Genomic DNA, 27,283 nt, shown 5'->3' with positions numbered 1-27,283 from the left:
ATGTTTTGCAAAATACTCGCTATGAAACTTAATGTTTGCAAAAAATTACTTCTACAGATCTAAATGACAAAACCATAGCTTCTTTGCAACCAAATGTGTCTCCCGGGAGTTATAATTTAAAGTTACAAGTAAACGAGATTAACTTTGAAAACTGTTCAGCCCAACAATATTTCAAAAACCTATATTGCAATCCGTTTCAATCTTCGTCCCTTTTGGCCATCCGAACCTTCTTTTGTATTAGCTGTGTTATTGAAATGTTCCTAAACCATAATGCAAGTATAATTGAATTCAGTTTTTTTTTTGTTTTTATCCATAACTTTAATTAAGTGCAACGTGACAAACCACAAAGAAGGAAAATAAGCCTTAAGCCTAATTTAAGCTGAAACGTTTGTGGCATGGTGCAACATTACTTTCCCAGTGGCAGTGGTAGTGGAAGCTTAGTGGACATGCGCCTCAGTATGAAGTCTGATAGGAATGTTGGTAACCGCGCCATCCACACGTAGAAAAACCGAGCGTCCAAACCGACCAAATAGCGGTCACGTGGGGACTGTGACGTCAGCGCGTCGACAACGCCATCCACAACTTTGTATGTATCGGGTGAGGTTCCCGTGTAAGTGAACAACTTGATACCTAAAACAAATAACAACGATTAGCAGTGATCTAGATACATTCGTAAATGTGACAAGGAAAAAAACAGAACAGAATTTCTTGATTATTTTCTAAGTCGCTTTAGAGATTAGCTTTTTTGTGTTTCACGCTGCATGAGTCTATAGCCTCCTGTAAAATTCCGGTTACAAGCCCTGGGCTTGTACAACTTCGTGAGGGGTTTTAGGTGGGCTTATAAGTGGAGGGGCTTATATCCGGGAGGGCTTATATAAGCGGGATGAAAACACTTTTAGAAACGAGCCACGGGAGTGTTGATTGAAATACGTTTTTAAGGTAAAAACGCACTGTAATAAAGCAACATTCAGCCCTGTTCAGTACTGTCATCCGCAGAGGGGGCTAGAGCATATAACTTGGGGGCTTATAATCGGATGTTTTTTGTTATTTTTTTCCAGGTAGATGGGGTATAATGTTATTTTTTCCAGCCTTGCTCCATGAAGGATTCTCCAAGTTCTTTGCAATTGGTGTTCCTTTGTCTACACTACATATAATAATTATCCTCTGATCTTGACATCCCAATTTTTACCTTTCTCAGCGTATTCTTTCTTTAGTTCATCGCTCAAGTCATCCCAGCCTTGATTTATCTGTCTGAACACTGGTTGAACAATTGGTGTTTGGAATCCCCCTGGTTCCATGATGCTCACCTTTATTCCCCAGGGTTGCATTTCTCGTCTAAGAGCGTCCGAGAACGCTTGTACACCGTATTTGCTAACGCTGTACGGCCCATTCAAGTCAGCGCTGAGTCGACCTGTTGCATTGATCAATTGGAAACAGCCAGCTTCAAAGATACTGTCAATTGTATAACTTCCAAATGAAAAAACATACCACATGCACCGAGCTAAGCGACGCTGGAAAAAGAACATGGGTATTAGAATATAGAGTGGCATTAACTGCCAGAGCTGATAAACAAGTTAAGCAAGGAGGAAGACAAACTAATGGTCGCCCTAAAAGGAGCTACGTCACGGGGATTTCGCGGATTTTTGGGTTAAATTGTTCTCAAATAAGTGGTAGGCAGCTTGAATGAAAAACATTATCTTTGACATCCAAAAGAAGATATAACCTTAATTTACGGAGAGAAATCAAACCACGGCTATAAATATCGATTTTTTTTTGAAGATGCGCGGAAACAACTTAAAAGTTTAGCCTTAATTTTTCAAGTTGGAATCCATTTTCATCCGCAGCCAGAGGCTCGTTAACAGTTTCAGTAATATAGAGCATTTTTTAATGAAAAAAGAACAATTGGGGGGGGGGGGTGGGGGTCTTTTATTTTGGCTGTTCAAGGATCTGTTAAAATCCGTGACGAAGCCGCCTTAACAGCACGAGTTTCTATGGCAAAGAAGTTCAACAGTTTCTGGATGATTGAAAGAAATGATTGGAACCAATTCATTTTTAGTACTTCTCTTTTGTGCAGTTCTATTTCATCCTTCACTTACCATGAACACTTGAGAAGTTTATAACCCGTCCCTGGGCCTTTTTAACTAACGGTAGAAATGTTTTTGTGACGTCAATCATTCCCCAAAGATTTACGTCTGCGGTACGTTTAAAGATGTCCAGCGGTGTCCATTCGATGGGAAGCAAGTGAAGAATTCCAGCATTATTTACTAGGCCCCACAATCCTGCCGTTTCAGCGAAAAAAAAAGAAAAACTTTGTAGGATGGCCAAGATTTACAGCTATTTATGTTCTCGCCGTAATCTTCTTGCTTATCCCCCTCCCCACCCCAGAAATCCCCACTTTCTCGCCTATGTCCTCATAGAGCAATATGCTTCAAGTAGATAACAAGTAAATAATAACGCAAGTAATTTCTAGAAGCCCTATGCACAGCATTTCTCTCCCCGCACCATGAAAAGTGTTTTTTTATTCAACTTTCTGACTGAAATTATAGGGCATGGAGTTCCCTGTGTTGTGGTCTGGTCTCTGCCCGTTGTACTCTGCTTACTGTGAAATTCTCGGAGATATTAGCTGTATAAGCTACTCTTCAAATCCGAGGGTAAACAAAGTAATGATGATGATGATGATGATGATGATGAAATTTTGTCTTTAAGCTTTTACGAAGTTGTATAAACCCAGAACGTATATCCGGGATTTTACGGTGTGTCAAATAGTTTTTTTGAATCACACCTCAAATGTCCATTGTCTCGTTTTGTCTTGTCAGTTTACTAATCACCTTTCATTCATAACGTGTGTACCATGCTGTGACCTATCAAGCGTGACGCTTAGCCTGGCGTACTTGTCACGGCATGCCATTTACCACACGAAAAAGAAAACATCAAATACCATAAAAGTTTCATCCACAACTGATGCATATTTGAAGATTTTGTTGATTTTTTATAACGTAAACAATGCATTTTTACCGCTACAAAAAGGTGGGAACAGGTTTCATGTGCACCTTATGCACCTATCAATGTTAAGCCGCTTGGGGGGAGGGGGGAGCCGGGCATATGCAGGGGTTTTGACAGCAATTGTTTGCCCGTAGTGGGACTTTTGACCGTTTTAAAGGACTGTCTTACAACAATCTATTGAAGTTTAGTGACTCTTTTGAACATCCACAAATGCCATGGGGTTGGGCATTTGAACAGAAAGTCTCAGCTAAGTTCAAATGCCCAGCCTATGCCCAGCCCTCCCCCCCCCCCCCCAGCAGCTTAATATTGATACGTGCATTACGGTCATTTACAATCGAATTGAAATCAAATCAAACTTTATCTATACACGTGACACTTATATAATTAAGAGTACATTAAGTTTTCGTTACAACGTGTACGTGTGTAAAAGTAAACAATTTATATAAATTAATAAATTAAATTATAGTTTAACCTCCGCGAGGTTCTGCGAGTTGATATTTCTGAGGTCCTCTGTTTTTTTGAGGCTAATGAGTCAACGAATCAAGGTTATTATTTACACGAAGTAGGTTATTATCTGTTTAACCACGGTTTTCTTTTATTCAAGTAAGCTTAGAAGCACTCAACTTTGCTTACGGTTAGTTCTACCCTGGTTTGCTTGCGGTTAGTTGCATCTATGCACCTATCAATGTTAAGCCCGAGGGGGGCGGGGGTCGGGCAAGGGGTGGGGATTTTGACATTTTCTATAAAAAAATGTCAAATTCCCCACCCCCGGGACAAAATAATTGGTCAAAATCCCCATGAAAGGTTGTCAGATGTCACTTCAAACCTTCTATACATGACTAAAATCCCTACCCTGGGGCCATCACGTACGATCAAAATCCCTACCTAGTACCCTGGGGACCTACCTCACGTTCAAAATCCCGTGGTTAGCCCGACCCCCCCCCCCCCCCCTCGGGCTTAACATTGAAAGGTGCATTACTTGCGGAATAATTCCACTGTCTGATTTGCATGCGGTTAGCTTTTCTTTGTTAGTAATTATTATAAAAGTGCAGCATTATATTCAAATTAATACAGTTGAACCCCGGTAACTCGAACTCTGAAAGGAAACGAAAAACAGTTCGAGATAGCGGGGTTTTCGAGTAACCGAGTAAAAATGACTGAGAAGTGGGTCCAAGGGAAATGGAAGTAAGTTCCAGTTTAAAGCGGGGTTGTTGAGGTTGGTTGCCTGGGTTCTTAATTTTGTAATTCTAATTTAAGATTTCACTCATGACTCACGACTCATTTAAACTTTACTCTTGACATTTCTAGTGCTTGTTCGTGTTTACTAGCCTGCGCCGCAGACGTAACTTAACCCCGGTCAGTAAATCAGGATTTAGTTTCGTCGGCGGCGCAGGCTAGTGTTTACCTGTGTCACCAGAAATCTGTTGTTTGACCTCCTCGTAGACTTCTTTGATCTGCTGTGAGTTTGTCACATCCATCTGAAATGTTTTCAGTTTGTCGCTCGTCGCGGATTTCAAACTCTGTTCTCCTTCTTTTGTCAAACAAGTCGCCAGCACGCGAACTCCCATCTCGTCCAGTCGAATGGCGGTTTCCCTACCAAAGCCCGAGTCACAGCCCGTGAGGAGCACAAACTTTCCCTTGATATTAACATTTGATCGCGGAATCGATCGCCTTACAAGATACATTTCGAAGGAAAGACACCGGTATATCAGATACAGCTGAATGAATCCTCGAGAGCCTTGTATGACAGGTCACGAAACAACCATCACACGGGGGGAAGGGACACAAAACATAAAGTCACGCAAAGAGTCGAGAGTGACAGTGAACGAATTGTAATTGAAAAAATAAATCCCTCCGAAAATAGACTTCGAGCAGTTCCTTTCTTTCTTTTTTTTCGCAGAGTACCATCGAGCGTGAACCGAAAAAATGTAAATTATAAATGAAGCGTGAAAAATGGGGACGAGACATGGTGAGGCGTGACCGACGAACGCTCGACGGACTCTGAGAAAAAATAGGGACTGCTCGTGGTCTATTCCGAAAACTGATGGTGACGAAGTGGAAAGACAGAACATTTGAAACTCGTAAAGGGATTGTAAATATTCGGAAGTTTGAGGCGTGAGATGTTTTTCTATCCTAAAACTGAATCGAAATGTTTGGTACCAATCACTGCAGTTGCTGGGCGGAATGCTTCGAAACCAGAACGAACGTGATCCAATTTTCTTCAACTAACACAAAAGAATTGAAAGTAGGCTCTTACCGAAAGTGCTAGCACTTTTTTTGGCATTATTTGGCTTCGCGAGCATTTTTTTTACATTTTATCCCAAAAAGCACTGCTAGCATTATTTTGGATTTTCGACTGACTATTTGTCTAATTTTGTGTTAAAAAGCACAATCTGACCTTATTTATGGCGTCCAAAGATGCATTAGCCCTCATTTTAGTCAAAGGAGCCGTGGAGGCCTGGGGAATAGGTTTGATACGTCAGTGGTTGCCTTCTAGAAACCCAGTCCATCACACTCGTTCCAAGATGACGTCATCCACGTAGTCATCGAGGAACAATGGAAGTCAGCCAGCCAAGGCAGAGATAGCTCGAGAGCGTACTCTGACATCAAACATTGATCGTGACATTTTATTGTTGAAAAATGTAACTGAAAATCTGAAAAATGTTATATTCTATGCTTTAAAAAAATCGGAAAAAAGTGAGCATTTTTATGTTACCCACGAGCACTTTTTAAAAAAATTAGCATTATTTTAGCACTTTTTTGGCAAAAAACGAGCACTTCTTTTAGCATTTAATGCTTTTTTTTACGAGCACTTTCGGTAAGAGCCTAATTGAAAGCTATACTAGTAATACGTGACTCGCAGGGCCTCGCGAAGCTCTGGGTTGGGGAGGGAGGGGGGGTCTTATAAATAAGGAGTGATAACCGGTTTTAACCGGTGATTTGTTATTGTTGCCTAGTAACGGACATGGCCGCGACACCCTCGTTCCCAGGGTCTACTCCGCTTTGAAAATGGCGGCTCTTTCTGGTTCGTAAAGAGGTATAAAGCGTTGGGAAGCGCAGGCTATTTTCAAAATCATCGACAAATTATTGGATATTCGCATTTTGAACATTTATTTCAGGGCATTAAAAAAAAGAAAAACGAACGGCAGGAGAATTCGAAACCCTCCGCCCGCGCGCCTCTGATGACCATGAAAGGTTTATAGCCTGAATAGGCGTTGAGGGAGTATTATGTGGAAATCAGTGGTATTTTAATCCGAAAAGAAAAACGAAAAAAATGAAAGGCTCAGGATTCGAACCCACAAATAAAAAGTAAAAAAAAAAAAGAAGAAAAAAAAAACTTTAGCCGGATTCGAACCCCTGCCCTCAGTCCCGAAGATCTGATTTGAAGTTCGACGCTCACACCATTAGGCCACCAGCGCGCGGCCGTGTGACGTCATTTCCGCCATACACCAAGCTCACAAATATGACCGTAAACTCCACACGAGCTTTCATCCCGCCTGAGCCCTTTGAGGGACAAAATTATACACCCCGCTACGCTCGGCCTTCGGCCTCGCTTCGCGAGGAATTAGAGACATAGTAAATATTTCCGCGTACATGAGTTAACCTTAATTTAAGGTTTCTTTTCGGTTAGTTTACATTGGAAAATGAAGTTTCCGAAGTTCTTTTCAAATAGACAAATAGATAGAAACTTTATTAACGTGTCAAAATAACCACTTAGCTCGGGAAACCCATACTAAAGGTTCCCCGCACAACGTAATAACTAAGATCACAGAACTTATCACATTAACTTTATGCACTCTACGCATAGCTAAATGAACAAACACTAAAACTTGCCGTCCTTCTTCATCATCCTTCCGTCGTTTTTAGGAGCGATCGTGTTTCACTCCTCCCCAAGTGAAACACGATCGCTCCTAAAAACGACTGCGTGGGAGGCTATATACCATTGTGATAAGCATGAAAACACCACCTTGGAAACATTTTGTTAGGTTTGTAAAAGAACAACCACAGCGTGATGCTACGTTTCGGAGAAAAGCGCACACATACTGACAACAACCTAAAAGGCTAGAAATGGCCTACGCAGGTACAGGGAGAGGAGCAAGTGTTCGCACGCTATCTGGGGGGGGGGGGGGGTTCAATCCCTTACAAATGAACCCAATTGTGTCTTTTTAGGAAAGCTCAGTGAAAATACTTCCGTACCATTGACTAGAAGGCACTAAGTTGGTACATCAAATGATTCATATCAATCAGGAGCCTGTCACAGTATCAATTGATTTGATTTCAAGCGAAATGTCACTTTCAGTTTAAACAACTAGGTTGCAACACAGTACAGTCTCTTTACGAAATACCCAAAGCTACTCTGTTTTGTAGTTTATCACCACAGCTAAACTAACATGTGCTACTTGTACAGTCAAATCTCGCCAGTATATATACACCTGACAGTGTGTGGCACGCATCTCAGTCTATTCAGACTTGTCTACTGCCGCCAAAATCTTGCCAGCCTCTCGTACGCATGTTATGGCGATAGACACTTGTTCCTTGACCACTTTCCAGTTGTTGGTTTTCTCGATATCGAACAACGCGTCAGTGATTCCCGGGAAGGTTGCACTGCCGTAGTTGTTGTGCAATCGAGGCGCGAACAGCACGTGACGGACTAGTTTCCTTGCCACCGTTCCCGGCAGTCCAAACGGCCAAATGAAGGCGCGCTCCATAGTCATCATCTGATCATTGAGCATGCGCAGTTTGGCAAAGTCTTGGGTGTCGCTGGCCTCGGTCTTTCTCTTCTCGAAGTTGTCTGCGTTTCTTGAAAAATTTTCTATTTCACGAGCTAAGTACTCCAGAGTTACATTTCCTTGCAGAAGTAACGACTTGAATTGTTTCTCCAGCGCCGTGAAGCTAATTTTCAGGGCTTGCTTGTAATCCGTGAGATTGTAAGGAAGTATGCGAGTGTCAGCAGCCTCGAGAACAATCCTGGCCCCGATTTGAGACATGGACAAGTGAGTGGTGAAATGCGGGTCGTTAAAGGTCTTTTGCCAGTAAAAGGTGTCATGTACTGTATGATAAACAGGGTAAAGACTTCTACCCAAACTCTTAAATCTATAACTCATGTCAATGCTTGGTACTCCGATGAAATGGCTGAATGGTACGTAATCGGATCCCGCACCCAGATTTCCGTAATGAGGCCTTCCAGGTTCTGAGGAAGATGGATATTTGATCGACCAGCTGTCATACAGACTTGCCTCTTTGTCATGCGCATTGGGATCCTTCACGAACGCGGACTGTTGATAGACAAGTGACTTCAAGGAAGGATTCCCATTGGCACCAAAGCTGTAGTTCCCTGCCACTGCGGAATCAGCATTCAAATACATCACTGCGCGATCCCTGAGCATGTTTCTGTTTTCTTCAACCCATTCATAAGATCCAATAAGACCGGACTCCTCAGCTGCCCAACTACAAAACACAATCGTCCTTCTGGGTCGCCAGTCAGTGTTGGTCAGCAGTTCTCCTATACCACGTGACACCTCCATCATGACCGCTGTCCCGCTTGATGGATCCACCCCACCAAACACCCATGCGTCTCTGTGGTTTCCCATGAGCACCAAGCGGTCGGGTTCTTCTTTTCCTATGATCGTACCAATCACGTTAAATACAGGTTTCGTAACGAACTGGTTGTTGACTTCAAGTCTGACTTTTAAATCTGAATCTTTGAAGCCTGGTCCAAACCTGTATACGATGTTTAAGTCACCTGCCCATTCTGTAGGTACCTGATCGCCTGGAACAAAAACAGGAAAAAAAGTTATTATCATACATATATTTTTTACTTCCTTTTCATTGGCCGGGAGCAGGCACGTCATCAGTAACAACAACAATCTTTACTCTTGCCTTACAAAGAAATATTAATACATACTCTTGTACATTAGTAAGGGTGATTTTGCTATAAATAATAATTACTATGGTAATGTGTAGCTGTGTGCTCTTGTTAAAAATGGTAACTCGCTTTCCAGTGTTTTAACACAATACCTACCCTGCGAGCAGTGTCCTCATCGATCTTCCAAGAAAAATCGGAAGCAAGACTGACGGAGACTGTGCCTGCACGGTACACAATATCTTACACAATATTGTGCCAATATGGCACAAACACAGCACCTAACAAAGAATACAGTAAGGCCGATACTACGTGGAAAGTCTGCGAGACACCAACACGACCAGAAACACCAAAGCAAATAAATTGCACAATGACCCACACACTATATCAAGGGTCGTACTTTGAACTGCTTTTACCCTCCCGACCCCCAACCCCCCATGGGGCTCAGCCTCAACCTCGACCAGGTCAACATCGTCCAACGGTCATTAGGTCAATGACAGGATTAACTGTAATATGTAGGATATCAAGAACGAAACCTACACGAAGAACACGTCACCTCACCTTTAAGGCGTTTCAGGAATTCCACAGCGTCGTCATAAGTTATCACCTGCGCCGGAATATTCGGCAAAACGTCGGTATCGTTTCTAGTTATTCTGTATACTCCATCTATGGAGGGGAGGAGTGGGGTCAAAGGATCGCCATCTGACATCCAAATGTTTCCTCTCTGGGTACCAGTCCCTGGCAGCCACCATGTCTTTGGGAACGTGTTGTTCATGCCTTCTGGGGAGTAGTCCGCTGGATCGGAGTACAGCAGCACGCCAGCAGCTCCGCATGCTTCTGCATTTTGAACCTTGATACAAGAAATGCATAAATGAGTGTGCTACTTTTAAATTAGCTGTTACGTTGTTTTCTTAGAAGAAAACAGAACAGAACCCCTACATATCGAACTCCGGTGTAACGAAAACCTCGTTAAAACAAACGCAATCTAGCTCGCAATATAACAAACGTAAATCCACCAAGATGTAAGAAATAAGTGTCATCACTCGTCTTAAAGTGAATGTGAAACAGATCAACAGTGATGGTAATCCAAGCCTCGCTCTATGAACAAATGCTTTGCCAAAATTGTAAAACTTAGAAGTCTTAGAACCGTGGGCTTCAAGAAACAAGAATATGGACTTAAACTTGATATCATTCACTCACTCTTGTTATTTAATAGCCCACGTTCGAGATATCAAAATTCTAACATGTGTGTAACATGGCTCCGAGGCTTTCCAACGGAAAATGCAAATTTTGGAATATTCCTCAGTCTGTTGCAATTGATTCCCATGAGAGACTTGATACAAAGAAAACAAAATGAAATGTAGAAAATGTAGCAAATCTGTATAAGCAATCTCTTTGCAGCCATTAATACAATGCACGAAAAATATTTTAAAGAAATATAGATTATTCAAGTCTCTGGTTAATGTGATATCATGGAAGTTTTAGAAAACCTAGCCAAACAATCAGCCAATTATGAACAAGGTGTATAGAATATTTCATATGCTATTTATAAGATTGTTCTAATTGGCTATTGGCTAGAAGGTAGGGGAGGCTTACTTTGGGAGTCTTGTGACTTTCTGTTTCCAATCTATCCACCTTTTAATTTGATTGTATTTGAGACAACCTCGTTAAGACTGCAAGTATTTTAATTACTGATATGACAGGGGTCTAAAACCCCAAAGAGATTTGAACCAAGTTAAATGACTAACAATCGAATATTACCTTATTTCCTCGAAATATTTTTCCATAACGCATGATCACAATCTTTCCAGTACAACTCAAGTTCCTTGTATCCAGTTCTTGGAAGTCTTTCACGGTACCGTAGTTTGCATACAACAGGTCAGCGGCCGGCACCACTCCTGGCGGAGAGTAGCTGAGGAATGGCGGCAAAACAAGAGAATCGTTCTCACTTGGCTCTGCAATCTTACCAAAAATACAAAACAATCAAGTTGAGCCTATCCTTTGAATAAAAACCCAAGGAAAAATGAAACTAAATGTTCTTAAGTCCTTTACTCTTTGGCCTCTTTTGTTTTGATGTGCGTTCATGCCTTAGTTTGCATTGTTTGTTCTGCAATTATCTGTTGTTTTTTTTTTTTTTAAAAAACACGTTCTATCGCCTTTTGTTTTTTTGACGCTTCGTAACAATTTATATTCGCTCGTTTGTAAACGTACGAGGCTCTCAGTTGCAAGACTTAGTTTCGTTTAGCTTATACGAAAGTTTAAATGCTGTATATGGCAGGAGCATATGTTTACAAACAGTAAAATAACTATTAGCGTTATTTTACGAACCGATTGTGTTTTTGCTTCAAAATCGAATAATACCGTACAAGCTTATGGTTGTCAATTAGAATTCTACTCATGGGCCGCGCAAGCGGCAACAAAAGACTTACCTTTTCTGGTCCCTCTACATTCCAGAGAGAGCTGTTGTCGGTTGTGTTAAGGATGGTGACGACGTTCGGTTTATTCCTTGGTGGCATGGATAACAGAACGTCATACCGCACCATCTCAACGTGATCAAACTTATAGCTGATCCACTTGTCACGGATGTACTCGCCGAGCTTCTTGTTTTGTTCTCCACCACCGATGTGCGGGCGCTTGGTGAAATGACTGGAAAAATATACGACATGATCAAGAAGTGTAAGGAATGTCACGAGCATCAATGATTATAATCCCCGTACACTTCCCCTGGGATTGTTTCAACACGCTCTCAGATATGTGGTCTTTCTAAGTTCTGTGGGGAACTGATATGGACAATTTTTCCAGGTGCTGGTGATCGAGCATGCCACCAATCAATTAATCAGTCAGTCAGTCGGACAGTCAATCAATCAATCGATAGGTCGAAGAGAACAAGTTAGGGTTCTTTGACAGAGATCGAATGCTTCTCTGTGATAGCGTATCTTTAATTATGTAGTACTCAATACCACCTTTCTGGGCCAAACCTGAACATAAGTATTTACGAAAGAAAATAGGCAAATTTTCCACGGTGGGGGCAACCGAGCTGTTTAAAAGTTCACGGTACTGTAAAAAAAAAACCAAAAGCAAAATAAAAAACAACAAAAAAAACAGACAAACAAACAAAGCAAACAAAAAAGGCAAAATTAATTGAGAGAAGACCACGGAACTTATCACCAGTGTTGTTGTTTTACACAATTTTAGTATTGTATTCCTGTAAGCCTGATTGATTAAAAAGATATTTTTCTTTGTCTCTACATTTCTTATAGCAACAAGGCCCCTACTCGAGATCTTTCGGATATGCTAATCTCTGACAAAATTCTTTTTAGTGATGTGACACAGAGGTCATGTGCAGCAAGCATACAAACTGCATAAATCACAGTTTGATACTTAAAGTTTTTTTCTAGAAAACGTCTAAAAGGTCTTGCATAACTTCACAGAAAGATAGTTTAATCTATTTTGGCGTTTTAAATTGTGATTTTTGCAGTCCTTCGCAAATGTACCGTACATTCCAAGGACACTCCATTGAAGGAAAAGCGCTTTAGCATCAGTCGCAAAAATATATGGAAATCCGTGCGACACTAACGATGCGTCGATTCCTTTCCGAAGTAACTACCCGAAGTTTTGTTTTAGCACGTAATTTTAATGTCTCCTGAACAATGGTCGGTTTTCTTCACCTGGTGTTAGCTTGCGATTGTACTTATAAATCACACTATGTCTCACGTATTGCACTGACATGCGAACAAATGGGCATCCACTGTACTGTCGTGAATTGTAATAACGTCGTGAATTGTAATACCTGTCGTAAATTGTAATAACAGTTGTCGTGATTTGTAATAGCTGTCGTAAATTGTAATAACAGTTGTCGTAAATTGTAATAATGCACCTATCGCAAATTGTAATAACACACTGCCGTAATTTGTAATACTCTGAGCTGTCGTAAATTGTAATAACAAATTGCCGTGTTTTGTAATAATTCTATAAAATGCGTCACATGCATAAACGAGGCAAGATCTTGCTAGTGGGTTTGTGGGGCATGCCCTCCAGAAAATTTGAAATCTAGAGGCTATGAATCTCTTTCAGAGACATTTTTCATGAGTTATTTCTTGAGAAAAATATTTTGTTTTTAATTTTGGGTAAAAATTTAGACAAGGCAAGTGCCTCGTCTTGCCTCTTGCTAGTTACAGCCCTGAAATAAGAATTAGGAAAAAAATCATTGAGAAATCTCATTTTCGTTATCTATAAGGAATAACAGTTAAAGAACGCGTGGCATAAATTTATTTTACTGCTTGATATCGTCTTGAGGGCTATCCAACATTATTAATCTTCTCACTGGAACAAATTTGCAGCAAAGCACATAAAGGGAAACGAAAGTTATTTATTTCTCTAGTCGGTCCCTTAAGTCACTGGTCTTTATTTCTTAAGGTGGATAATGGGTTTTATTTTAAATATTACCTTCTTTAAAGGAACTGTGTCACGGCTGAGTTAAGTTTATTTTTTAAGTTTGCTACTTGCTATGAAACTTTCATTTTGCAAAGAACTCCTTGATCAAATGAAAAATACTTCTGCATTGAACCAAATTTGTCTCCCAGGCGTTATTGAAAACTGTGCAGCCCAATAAATTTCAAAAAACCATATCACAGTACTTACTCCCCTTTTTTCTAAAATAAAAAAAAAAAAATATAGTTTATATGGTTCACTTTATTTCAGATAGCTAGTTTACAGGCATGCCACTGAAACATTGGAAAAAATATTTTTAAATAAAATAACAAGGTTAAAAATCCAACTGGCAGGGGGCAGACAGTTGGCTATATACAAGCGTGGTCGAGGATTTGAACTCGGGACAACCGAAAAAAAATCCAGCTAGTGGCAGAGGCAGGTCTTGAACCGGGGATTACAAGATTATTGATTACATTATTGAAATGTTCCTTCACTGTTTTAGGGGCTATTGTTATATTTTACCGAACTTGGTGGTCATTTCCGATGCCTAATTTTGGCTAAATCCATGATAGTTCCTTTAATCAAAATAGAGTGATTTCACTAAACCCGTTAGTTATTACACTTTTTGATACTATTAGACACTTATTCCATTTTTTCTTTTTATGACTATTGCGCACTGACTGGTAGATAGTGTTTCACGGGTTAAATGAAATCACTCTAATGCACATTTTTATTAAAAAGAATACCGGAACCTCTTACTACTCCTCCTGTGAAATGCTTGCAATTAATAGATAAACGATTTCCAGAGTTAAATGGCAAAATAATATATGATAATACTGGTTATTACAAAAACGGCAATGTGCTATTAAATTTACGACAGCTCGGCGTATTACAAATTACGACAGCATGTTATTACAATTTGCGATAGGTGCATTATTACAATTTACGACAACTGTTATTACAATTTACGACAGCTATTACAAATCACGACAACTGTTATTACAATTTACGACAGGTATTACAATTCACGACGTTTATTACAATTCACGACAGTACAATCCACGCGCCCTGAGTACTTTATCTACAACTTACCGAGAGAATGCCTCCACACTTTCCGCCCTGAGTGAATTAACCATCTGTGCGTGGTATTTTTTGTAGTTATGTTCGCCGTTCTTTCCCTCGGTTTCGTCCTTACCGGATGACGACGGCGACTCGCTTGTTCGAGCTTTCATCGCAAAATAACCGATCACGAAACCAACAAAAAAGATCACGACAGCAGCAAATATTCCCAGGGAAAGCAGGCACCAAAATCGATTAGTCCGCCGCTTTATAGGTTTATCGGTGGTTAAATCAAACGTTTCACCAGATGCCATGTTACAATAACCCAGCCGCTACTTCTTTAAACTGCTTGCTCGTAGCTAACACTTGAGCAACTCTTTACCGTGACTCAGACCTACAAGTCAACATTCAGTGCGAACTGTTGTTAGGCTGAAACAATGCGAGGGCTTTATTATGCATACAGTGGACTTTCACGCACTATTGAGCAAGTTCCGTCTTAGAGAGAAATGACCTCCACCCCCTCCCCCCGAATCGTCGATAAATTCGGGCTAAAACCAAAAAGCGTCATCATTGAAATGGTTAAGGGTGATCTTAATTTTTCATCTCAATTGTCCAAGATTGTATTTTTTTCATTATTTTTAAGTTTATATGACACTTAAAGGGACTTTGTCACCGATTCTAACAGACTTTTTGAACAACCAAAATATATATTTGTGTCGTGAGAAAACCTACAAATAACGGTCCATTTTTAATAACAATTACTATATTACAGCACTGATACTGTTAAAAACAGCTTTGGCTGCAGATGGTTCAGATGGAGTGGAAATAGATTGCAATTTGAAAAATTGAGCTTAAACGTTTTAAGTTTTTCCCGCGGGTCTTCAAAAAGAAATCAAAATTTATAGCCGTAGTTTGATTTCTATCTGCAAGTTAAGGACATTTCTTCCTTTAGATAGATAATGTTGGATTTTGATTGTTTTTCGTCGAAACTGTGGTGTAATTACCTTAACTTGTTTAGAAAATAATCATAGAACACGAAGAGGAGGATATCAACCGAATTCTTGAAAAAATAAAGGAGCAAATCATGATCGTCTATAGCGTATTTTGGCAAAAAGTGAGAGAACTTGGCGAGAACTTAAAACTTCCGCCGGAATATTTCAAGTTTAAATTCATTTCGACCCTGTCCACCCATGGCCAGAGACACTCTTCGACAGTTTCAAGTGGTAATTTATAACGAACCTGGACCATTATTTAAAGTTTCCATTGACACTGAAATGTTTTTTAACTTTTGAAGTTACACAAAATCCCCGTAATACTTCCCCTTTTAGTTGCCACTACTAATTTCAGAACAGTTTAGACCAAGAATCTAAAACATCCCCCTGGACGTAGCTCCTTTAATTTAAGGTCAACAATTCGAGAACTCTAGAACATTTTAGGTGAAGATAACAACGTTCTCCATTAATTAAATTTCGAAAATAGTTGAACAATCTGCTTCCTCAAGGGACGTCTCTCACACTATGGTACTAAACCCTTGTCGCCTCTTGCGTAAGTCACTCGACACAACCAGTTTTTCGCGCGCATATTGCCGAGTATAATTTTTTCTAGTATTTTGTTTCCATTTAGCTTCTTTTCCTCGGTGTCCAAGTAATTTTCTCTTGTTCATTGACTTGCTTAGCCACTAACTATGTTTTTGTTTGTATGTAAGCCTTATCATTTCTCGTCTCCAATAAACAACTGGTCGTGTCCTTTCTACACCACTGTGTCGGTTGTTTTTCTGCTTATTAGAACATAAACGTTTTCTCTGCGGCGAAACGCAGTGACATAGCAGAGAACTGTTACCCAAAGACTCCCTATTGTTTTGTTTGGGCTATATTGCGTTCATCGTTGCACATACGGGGACATGAATATGGAAACACACCAGCACGACGGGGTCTCTTTAGATAGGAGGCCATTTTTTGCGTCCAACAGAAAAAGACCCCAGAAAACCTGGTTTTCTGCAGTTAAATGTTAAATGTGGAAATCTGGAAGGTTCCTTAAAGTCCCCACAAAGAGGGAAAGAAAAAAGGTTATTTTCTGCTTAGTAGCATATGGAAAAGTGCCCAAGAAAGCCATTAGTTAAAAAAAACTTAGATCAACGAATAAAAACATCGTTCATTCCGTATCCAGGCACTACCATATGTATCCAGGTACTATACTGCCATGTAGTTTGCCCCAGACCCCCCAAAAAAACGGAAAGACCCCCAGTGAAATCACAGCGGAATTTTTCCCAGCGGATTTTCTGATCTCTTAGCTCGATAAGTAGTTCCCACGTCCCTCGACCCTCGCGCCCGGGGTCTGGGTTGAGCCTCATAGGAATGAGCACGCGAATACTCGTGCGCAGTCTCTTCATCAACGCCTGCCTTTGCATGGCTTCAGTCGGTTATTTAACACCTTATACATGATGCGTATTACCTCGACAATGATATGACATTGTTCGCAAAACTATCGTTGCTGCCATTGCAAAGATAAGTTTCACATTGGCAACAAAGAGAGCTTGTTGTTCTACCTTTTCTGCAAAGATTTTACAAAAAAAAGTGTTGCATTGCTTTCTATATTTCAATCCGTTCAGTAAATCAGGCCAATTACATGTGACGTATTTTGTGTAAGAAAAGCCATTGGCTGTCGGGGTTCAGGGAAAATTAACATATTTGAGTATACTTTTGTACCATTGACAGGCGCTAATAACAACAGCTGGTATATTTATAAACATTGTTCTTCTACAGTACATTTTCCACGGAATACCCAAAGATAGTTTACACTGAAGCTAGCATAGATAACTTGAGCTGACTTGTTGGCACATTCATAATACTAAAACTTCAAACAAAATTTCGCTTTGAATTAAAAACAAGTTGGTGGCACTACAATACTTCAATTAGGAAATATCCGAAGCTAGTTTGTTTCTAATGTACCACAGTAAATAGCACCGCTAACTTGTGCTACTTGTTTAGTCAAATCTCACCAACGCTGTCACACCTTTGTGAGACGAATCTCTAGCTACTTGTCTACTGCCGCCAATATCTTGCCAGCCTCTCGCACGCATGTTATGGCGATTGACACTTGTTCCTTGACCAATTTCCAGTTGTTGGTCTTCTCAATATCGAACAATGCGTCAGTGATTCCCGGAAAGCTTGAACTGCCGTAGATGTTGTGCATTTGAGGCGCGAACAGCACGTGGCGGACTAGTTTCCTTCCCGGCAGTCCAAGCGGCCAAATGAAGGCGCGCTCCATAGACATCATCTGATCATTGAGCATGCGCAGTTTGGCAAAGTCTTGGGTATCGCTGGCCTCCGCCTTTCTCTTCTCGAACTCTTCCGCATTTCTTGAAAAGTTTTCTATTTCACGAGCCAAGTACTCCAGAGTTACATTCCCCTGCAACAGTAACGACTTATAATGTTTATCCAGCGCTGCAAGACTACTTTCCAGGGCTTTCTTGTAATCAGTAAGATTGTAAGGAAGAATGCGAGTGTCAGCAGCCTCAAGAACAATCCTGGCCCCGATTTGAGACATGGACAAGTGAGTGGTGAAATGCGGATCGTTGAAGGTCTTTTGCCAGTAAAAGGTGTCGTGTACTGTGTGATAAACAGGGTAAAGGCTTCTGTCCAAGCTCCTAAATCTATAACTCATGTCAATGCTTGGTATTCCGATGAAATGACTGAATGGTGCATAATCGGAACCGGAGCCGAGACCTCCGAAGTGAGGCTTCCCTGGTTCTGAGGAAGATGGATATTTGATCGACCAGCTGTCATACAGACTTGCCTCTTTGTCATGCGCATTGGGATCCTTCACGAACGCGGACTGTTGATAGACAAGTGACTTCAAGGAAGGATTCCCATTGGCACCAAAGCTGTAGTTCCCTGCCACTGCGGAATCAGCATTCAAATACATCACTGCGCGATCCCTGAGCATGTTTCTGTTTTCTTCAACCCATTCATAAGAGCCAATAAGACCGAACTCCTCAGCACCCCAACTACAAAACACGATCGTCCTCCTGGGCCGCCAGTCAGTGTTGGCCAGCAGCTCTCCTATACCACGTGTCACCTCCATCATGACCGCTGTCCCGCTTGATGGATCCACCCCACCAAACACCCATGCGTCTCTGTGGTTTCCCATGAGCACCAAGCGGTCGGGTTCTTCTTTTCCTATGATCGTACCGATCACGTTGAACGCAGGTTTCGTGACGAACTGGTTGTTGACTTCAAGTCTGACTTTTAAGTCTGAATCTTTAAAGCCTGGTCCAAACCTGTATACGATGTTTAAGCCACCCACCCATTCTGGAGGTACTGGATCACCTGGAACAGAAACAGCAAACAAAAGTTATTGACACTCGATTTGAGTTACCTGCAAATGATAGTCAGCTCATGCGTATTGCTGTGCAACGTGTTTTTTTGTAATGATAAAGACAAAGAGAAGGCACAAAAACAAATGATGAAATAAATCAGTATTATTAGTATTCGAAAGTTAGCTGAAGAGTTCAAGTCAACTTAAAGATTGCTGATTAATGAATAACGAGGCTCAATGCATGATAATTTGTTAATTATTTTAGTAACTGTCGTTCCATTAGCAGCCATCGAACTCATTTCGTTTGTCACTCTTTGAGACTCAGACACAGAAAGGCCTTCCTCTGATTGGTTAGATGACCATTACGTCACCGGAAAAATAGTACCCTGCTCGTTCTCGTTATCGTGTCTCGTACCACTGCTTCCAATATAAGGGCCTGTTTACATGATTCCGGAATGACTTTCATTCCGGAACGAAACTCGTTCCGGAATGAAGATCGTTCTGCATTTACATGACAGAGTCGACCGGTTCAGCCAAAGGCAATTTTACGTGCGCCGTTTTCGCGCGAGATCAAAACAAGGTGGCGCGAGTTTCGCGCGAGAGCAAAACAAGATGGCGCATTTTTCGCGCAAACATGTAATTTGACCATAGAGCTACTTCTTTGGGCTAAACAGTAAATCAGTGCTATTACGTTTTTTCGCTCTGAATTCAAACTGTGTAGTCCGTATGCGGTTTCATGAGTTGCGATTTCATCTCGGAACGAAATTCGTTCTATGTTTACATGATACCAGAATGAAATTGTATTCCAGAACGTAACTTTCATTCCGGAATGAACTCATTCCGGAATGACTAGACTTTCGTCTCGGTATCATGTAAACAGATACAGAGAAATGTATGGGGATGGAATGAACTCGTTCCGGCGGAATGTAAGTCATTCCGGAATCATGTAAACAGGCCCTAAGTCAACTCGTGCACAGTATTGTCGGTGTCTGTAACGTAAAGGCAACACAAAGGTGGTGCATGTACCCTGCTCAGTGCCCGCTAAAAGATGTAAAAATCAAGCTTATGTTTTGAACAACTAAACAATTATTCGGTTTCTGTAGTCCAAAATTGAGTCTAAGGGAGTGACTAGCCCCCTGTAGACTTGCCATAGCCCCAACTTGCCAGTTTGTTCAGGTTTCCTGCCAGGCCTTCACCGCTACTTCACCCTGACAGGCATTCTCCTACTCCACTGTTGCCCACCTCTCACAAACGAGGACGTAAGGGGTTAGTATTTGGGTTTGGTCTTTTCTCTGAGGTTTAATGCGTCCCATGGACGTAAAAAGGACAGATGATGATGATGATGATGATGATGATGATGATGATGATGATGATGATGATGATGATGAAAACAATTCACCTCAGTATAAAAAGTTCCTGATTTGAATGTGTCCTCGAGATCAATTATAAACTCTACCATTTTTATAAGCATATAATTGATTGTTTTAATTGTTCTTCGCTGATCAGGAATTGCATGTCGGCTTACCTTTAAGGCGTTTCAAAAATTCCACCACGTCATTATAAGTTATCACCTGCGCGGGAATGGTTGGCAAAACGTCGGTATCATTTCTAGTTATTCTGTATACTCCATCTATGGCCGGGAGGAGTGGGGTCAAAGGATCGCCATTTGTCCTGCCAATGGTTCCTCTCTGGGTTCCAGTCCCTGGCAGCCACCATGTCTTTGGGAACGTGTTGTTCATGCCTTCTGGGGAGTAGTCCGCTGGATCAGAGTACAGCAGCACACCAGCAGCTCCACATGCTTCTGCATTTTGAACCTTGATACAAGAAATACATAAAACTGTTTGTGTCAAGTTAGCCTTCACTTTTCTTCATAGTTAGACTACTATACAATATTAATACAATAATACAATACAATAGTCGTTTAATGTGTCATACACTTAGCAATAAGGTGTGACATTGCAGAAATGTCACACCAGCTAGTTTACAGGTATTCCACCTAAATTAGTTACGAAAAAAAAAAATAAAAAAATAAATAAATAAAAATAATGATAATAAGTGAATAAATAAATAAAAAATATATAAGTCAGGATGATGAGATAAAATCTAAAGTAATTATTATATATACAATATGCTGTACAATAAATGAGTTGATACTACTAAAATTAGGTTAAAAGGCCCGAAAGGTCAATTTTCATTATACTATTTTTAAAGGCCTTAAAAGATCTGTTGGTTCTGTACGAATCTGGAAGTAAGTTCCACAACTTTGGCGCTAGGCAACGCCACGATTTGAGGCCGTAGGTGGTGGTGTTGACCCTTGGCTGTTTCAGGATGTCGGTTCCTCTCAGATCGTATCTGACGTCTCTAAAATCCAATGACTTTTTAATGCTCTTGGGAGCGTGATCGTTATTAATCAGTATCATTTCAATAATATTTTTAATTAGTATCTGAAGGAGGAATGGCAAAAAATACAAAGGAGCCAACAGACGTTAAAAGATGTTATAGATGTTCATTATTTGACACCAAGTTCTCTGACTTACACAGAGACCATTTTATTATACCGTGGGCGACAAAAGTGATGAGACACAATTTTTTTTTAGTCAGTATTTTCGAGTGTCTTCGACAAATTCCCCACCCTCCCCCTCTCAAACAACGTTTCTTTTATTATTATTTAAGACTGCGCAAACCACAGTACGTGTACAAACTGTGGTTCTCGTAAAGTGTCATTTTCTAAAAAGCGTCTCAACTAATCTTGTCGCTGATTGTAGATCATTTGATATACCATTTAATTTAAATATTGTTCTGATTGACTGTTGGTCTCGCGTGACCTGCCGTGTATTATATCCCCTTGCTACTCCGTGGTATACGGCATTTCAGTAGGCATAAATAGATTGTGCTCGACAACTTTTGAGCAACTTTTTGTAGTACCAGCAACCTAGGGCAACTTTTGAGCAAAAAAATGATATAAAACCCATCCAAACCACAAAAGGTCGTTTTATTTCGAAGGATTTTATTAAAACTGGTTTTATCAAAACTGATTTTATTAAAACTAAGGATATATAATAAAATGACAATAAAATAACACTTGCTTTACGCCCACGAAATCGGGAGATCGGCTATCTATCTAACAGGCGCTTAAATCCAGCGGTTCTTCGCTGCAACATAGAGCCTGCCGCCGGCAACGCCGCCGGCCATCTTGGTATTTGCTGAAGTGCGAGTCACTTATGGCATCACAATCAGACGAAATTTCAGACGAGGAAAATGGAAATAATTCAGACATTGACCCCATTGAGGTTGCCATAGACGCTAGGACAACTCTTAGTAAACCTGCAAGCGCTTCAATTTCTAGAAAACGCAAAATTCACGTAAACGAGCAAGCAACTTTTGGCAACTTTTTGATATTTGAGCAACTTTAGAGCAACTTTTGCCCGGGTATATTGTGAAGCAACTTTTCCTGAATTAACTAGCACAATCTATCCACCTTTACATGATTAAGATCGCATTGGACACTGCAGGTATTCGGAAAACTGATATGACAGGGGTCTTATAAAAGAGATAAGAAACAACTCATTATAAAAAGTCGTTGACATTCGAATATTACCTTATTTCCTCGAAATATTTTTCCATAGCGCATGATCACAATCTTTCCAGTACAACTCAAGTTTCTTTTATCCAGTTCTTGGAAGTCCTTCACGGTACCGTAGTTTGCATACAACAGGTCAGCGGCCGGCACCACTCCTGGTAGAGAGTAACCGAGGAATGGCGGCAAAACAAGAGAATCGTTTTCACTTGGCTCTGCAATCTTACCAAAAATACAAAACAATTTGAGGCTACCCTTTGAATAAAATCCCAAAGAAAAATGAAACCATACCTCCTTCAGTCCTTTACTCTTTGCCCTTTTTTGTTTTTTATGTGCGTTCGTGCCTTCGTTTGCTAGCTCAAAATCATACCTGTTGTTTGTTTTTGAATAATAAAAACGTTTCATCGCCATTTGTTTCATTGACTCTTTGTGACATTTTTATCCGCTCATTTACACACGAGGCTTTCAGCTGCAAGACACAGTTTCGCAGTTTTAAATTAGGGAACTTTAAAAACTTGCATGTGACAGCAGCATATGTTTACAAGCAGTAAAATAACTACCTACGTTATTTTACGAACCGCTTGTGTTTTCACTTGTAGGAACTTCTCCTTATCTCTATTCATGGGCCATGCAAGAGGCAAGAAGAGACTTACCTTTTCTGGCCCCTCTACTTTCCAGATATCGCTGTTGTCGGTTGTATTAAGGATGGTGACGACGTTTGGTTTATCCCTTGGTGGCATGGATAAAAGGACGTCATACCGCACCATCTCCACGTGATCAAACTTATAGCTGATCCACTTGTCACGGATGTACTCGCCGAGCTTCTTGTTTTGTTCTCCGCCACCGATGTGCGGGCGCTTGGTGAAATGACTGGAAAAATATACGACAAGATCAAGAAATGTAAGGAATTCCACTAGACTTTCTCAAAGTCCTTTAATTTTTTTTTCTGGTTGGTTGGGCCTTTTAAAAAACCTCGCTCGCGACTGCGCCCTCGTTCGCTAGCTATACGCTCGCTATACTTGCTGTAAGAGGTCGACTTGGAGCAAGTCTAGAATGCCACGAGCATCGCTGATTTTAAACCCCTACACGTCCCCTGGGTTCGTTTTAAGACGCTCTAAAGAAGAGTATGGATCAATCAATCAGTCAGATAATTATAACCAAAAAGAGCTACGAAGCTAGGAGCCTAGGATTCTTTGACAGCCGTCCAATGATTATCTGTGAGTGGATTTTTAATTATCTGATAATCAATTCCTGCACTGCCCACCAAAAGAAAATAGGAGATTGTTCCACGGTGGGGGTACCCGAGCTGTTCAAAAGTCCACGGTATTGGACGATCAAAGAGAAGAAGTTAGGGTTCTTTGACAGAGGTCCTGAATAATTCTCTGTGATAGCGTTTCTTACTAATTCTGTAACTCAATTCTTGCAATACCCACCCTTTCTGGGCCAAACTGGACAAAAGTATTTTATGAAAGAAAATAGGCAAATTTCCCATGGTGGGGGCCACCGAGCTGTTTAAAAGTCCACGGTACTGTAAAATGAAAACCAACAGCAAAAAACAAACAGACAAACAAACGAAGCAAACAAGAAGGCAAAAAGGAGACCAAGGAACCGATCTTTCTGTGATATAACCAGTGTTTTTATTTTACTCAGTTTTAGTATTATATTCCTGTAAGCCTGATGGAATAAGTGCACAAATAATGATCTTTGTCCTTGTCTTTATGTTCCTTAGAGCAACACGGCCCCTATCTCTTGCTCTAGATCTTTCAGATATGCTAATCTCTGACAAAAACTAGAGAATTCGACACAGAGGTCATGTAAAGCTATTGAAGCATTCAAAAATACAATTTTTTACTTAAATCTTTTTCTACAAAACTTCTTCTCTAAACTTATAGGTCTTGCATAACGTTTCAGAACGGTTAATTTTTATCTAGATCTATTTTGGCGTTTTAAATTCTGATTTTTGCAGCCCTTCGCATACGCACTGTACATTCCAAGGACATTCCATTGAAGGAAAAGCGCATTGCTAATCAGTCGAGAAAGATCTATGGAAAGCCGTGCGACACTGACGATGCGTCGATTCCTTTCTGAAGTAACTATCCGTAGTTTTTTTTCAGCTCGCAGTTTTGTTGAGTCCTTATGACTGGTGTGGGATATCTTTACCTGGCATGAGCTTTACTAACGCTTCATACCATTATTACACTGATATGCGAACAAATGGACAGCCACGCGTCCTGAGTGCTCTATATATATCTACAACTTACCGGGAAAATGCCTGCACACTCTCCGCCCTGAGTGAATTAACCATCTGTTCGTGGTATTTTTTGTAGTTATATTCGCCGTTCTTTCCCTTGGTTTCGTCCTTACCGGATGACGACGGCGACTCGCTTGTTCGAGCTTTCATCGCAAAATAACCGATCACGAAACCAACAAAGAAGATAACGACAGCAGCAAATATTCCCAGGGCAAGCAGGCACCAAAATCGATTAGTTCGCCGCTTTATAGGTTTTTCGGTGGTTAAATCAAACGTTTCACCAGATGCCATGTTACATGTATTCAGCCCTTTCTTCTTCAATGCAAGCTGCTTGTTCGTTGCTGGAACACTTCAGCAACTCTATCGGCGTGACACAGATCTAGGTCAACAAAAAGTGCTAATTTTTGTTAGGCTGAAACAATGAAAGGGCTTTATTATGCATACAGTGGACTTTTTTTTCACGCACTATTGAACAAGAGTCTGAAGGCCCGGGCAAACGCACGCAACATTTCAACGCAACATATCCCAACATTGTTGCGCCCAGCATGTTGCAATCGTTTGATGACCCTGTTACAACATGTTGGATGATGCTGGACCAAGTTTGAAAATAGTCAAATTTTTCTCCCAACATCTCGCAACATTTTTGGATGTTGCATGATGTTGTACTCGTTTGGCCACGTTCGTGCAACATTGTTGCGCTGGAGCATGCGCTCTAGTTCGATTTGCACCATCCAACATGCTGAAACATATCGCAACAGGGTGGCCAAACGATTGCAACATGCTGTGCACAACAACGTTGCGATATGCTGCGTTCAACTGTTGCCTGCGTTTGGCCAGCTGCTTCACAACATCTCACACAATATGACCCAACAATGTTGGGATATGTTGTGTTAAAATGTTGCGTGCGTTTGGCCCGGCCTTGGGACGGAATTAAAAGAGAAATGACCTCCACCCCCTCCCCCCGAATCGTAAATTGTAGTTTTTTATTATATTTAAGCATACATCAGTGGCAGATCCAGACCTTCAGATAAGGGGGGAGGAGGGGGGGGCGCTCTCAAAAACAATTTTTCGGCCATTCGGGCCTCTATTTGTTCTAAAAATAAGGGGGCGCGGGCCCCCGGGCCCTTCCCTTAGATCCGCCACTGTATATGCTTTCTCACGGATTCTAAAAGATTTTTGAACGGCCCAAATTTATATTTGTGTCTTAGGAAACCTACAAATAATGGTCCATGTTTATTAACAATTACTAGATAAGGGACCGTTCATTTTTATGAGGTATTGGGGGGGGGGGGGATTTGAGGGGAGCCATAAAAAAAATATGGCTTTAAAGGGGGGCCAGCCAAACAAAATATGGTCTGGAAGGGGGGGGGGTCACTGACAATAATTATACTTTAAAGTATTGTAAGAATGCACAAAAAACATTCCTGACTCGTGAGGTTCTGAACGTTCAAATTTTCCCGGGGGAGCACGCCCCCAGACCCCCCACCCCCCCACCTTTATTATGTACCAAACACCATTAACTCAACCCAACAGCTATTTGGTTACAAATGCAGTCAACCTAAACAGTCAAGCCAATGTCACCTTTTTGGGGGGATGTAGTTTGTCTATTACTAGGACTGAACAACTAATGCACTCTTCAATCATAAGGCTTGATAAGTTTTTTTAAAGTTTCACTTGATCATTGTTTTTGATTTATTTATTTATTTATTCCTTTTTTTTTGGGGGGGGGGGTCATCGAAACAAATTGGATTACGCGAGGGGGCAGGTAAAAAATTTCCCATGAAAAAGGGAGGACATTATATATAACTGTCTATCCATCAAATTCCACCATCACCCCCCCCCCCCCCACCCTAAAGAAATGAATAGTCCCTTAGAACACTGAAACTAATAACAAGCGTCTTTAGCTGCGGATCGCCAGGATGGAAATGGATTGCATGCATCTTAAAAAATTGAGACTAAACTTTTGAAGTTGCTTCCGCGCGTCTTCAAAAAAAATCAATATTTATAGCCGTAGTTTGATTTCTTTCTGCAAATTAAGGACACACCTTTAGATGTTTAAAGAAATGTTTTCATGGGTTAAGTTGCCTACCACTAATTGTAGAACAGTTTGGGCCAAAAATCTGAGACATTCTCTTGACGTAGCACCTTTACGGTCAACAATTGGAGGAGTATAGAACATTTTAGATAAAGATTACAACGTTCTGCATTAATTAAATTTCGAAAAATAGTTGAACAATACATGTGTTTATGTTTGGCATTTGCATTTATCGCCTCGCCTTCCTCAAGGGACGTCTATCACACTATCATCATGATGGTATTTAACCCTTGTCGCCTCTCGCCCAAATCACTCGACACAACCATTTTTTCGCGCGCATATTGCCGAGTATAATTTTTTATAGTATTTTCAATGCATTTAACTTATTTTTATCAGTGTCCATGTAATTTTCTCTTGTGCATTCACTTGCTTATCTACTAACTATGCTATTGCTTGTATGTAAGTTTTTTTTGACTATTCGTCCTCAATAAACAACTGGTCGTGTCCTTTCCACACCACTGTGTCGGTTGTTTTTCTGCTTATTAGAATATAAACGTTTTCTCTAAGGCTAAACGCAGTGACAGAGCAGAGAACTGTTACACTCTATTGTTTTGTTTGGGCTAATGTGTTCATCGTTGCACATACGGGGACATGAATATGGAAAACACACCAGCACTGCGGGGTCTCTTCAGACAAGGGGCCATTCTTTGCGTCCAACAGAAAAAGACCCAGAAAACCTGGTTTTCT

At 40.7% G+C, this 27,283-nt stretch overlaps 3 protein-coding genes across 3 annotated transcripts; all 3 read right to left on the bottom strand.

Moving 5' to 3' along the window:
• Positions 1-21: 21 nt before the first annotated feature.
• Positions 22-5,843, bottom strand: LOC144643464 (retinol dehydrogenase 7-like). Its single transcript, XM_078502723.1, has 4 exons — positions 4,409-5,843; positions 2,097-2,279; positions 1,190-1,411; positions 22-630 (listed from the first exon to the last, which is right to left on the bottom strand). Exons 1-4 carry the CDS (start codon positions 4,686-4,688, stop codon positions 407-409), a joined length of 909 nt encoding a protein of 302 aa, XP_078358849.1. The 5' UTR covers positions 4,689-5,843; the 3' UTR covers positions 22-406.
• An 819-nt stretch (positions 5,844-6,662) lies between these two features.
• Positions 6,663-14,780, bottom strand: LOC144643462 (N-acetylated-alpha-linked acidic dipeptidase 2-like). Its single transcript, XM_078502720.1, has 5 exons — positions 14,390-14,780; positions 11,296-11,512; positions 10,628-10,828; positions 9,428-9,716; positions 6,663-8,773 (listed from the first exon to the last, which is right to left on the bottom strand). The coding sequence occupies exons 1-5, from the start codon at positions 14,668-14,670 to the stop codon at positions 7,464-7,466; spliced, it is 2,298 nt and encodes a 765-aa protein (XP_078358846.1). The 5' UTR covers positions 14,671-14,780; the 3' UTR covers positions 6,663-7,463.
• Positions 14,781-17,069: 2,289 nt separating this feature from the next.
• Positions 17,070-24,899, bottom strand: LOC144643461 (N-acetylated-alpha-linked acidic dipeptidase 2-like). The gene is made up of 5 exons (XM_078502719.1): positions 24,512-24,899; positions 22,904-23,120; positions 22,272-22,472; positions 20,199-20,487; positions 17,070-18,684 (listed from the first exon to the last, which is right to left on the bottom strand). The coding sequence occupies exons 1-5, from the start codon at positions 24,790-24,792 to the stop codon at positions 17,390-17,392; spliced, it is 2,283 nt and encodes a 760-aa protein (XP_078358845.1). The 5' UTR covers positions 24,793-24,899; the 3' UTR covers positions 17,070-17,389.
• Positions 24,900-27,283: the final 2,384 nt, after the last annotated feature.

This window comes from Oculina patagonica, chromosome 2, assembly GCF_052425735.1.
Source record: "Oculina patagonica isolate OP01 chromosome 2, crgOcupat, whole genome shotgun sequence".
NCBI lineage: Eukaryota > Metazoa > Cnidaria > Anthozoa > Scleractinia > Oculinidae > Oculina > Oculina patagonica.
The sequence above is the reverse complement of the archived record's forward strand: the minus strand, read 5'-3'. Positions and strand labels throughout refer to the sequence as shown.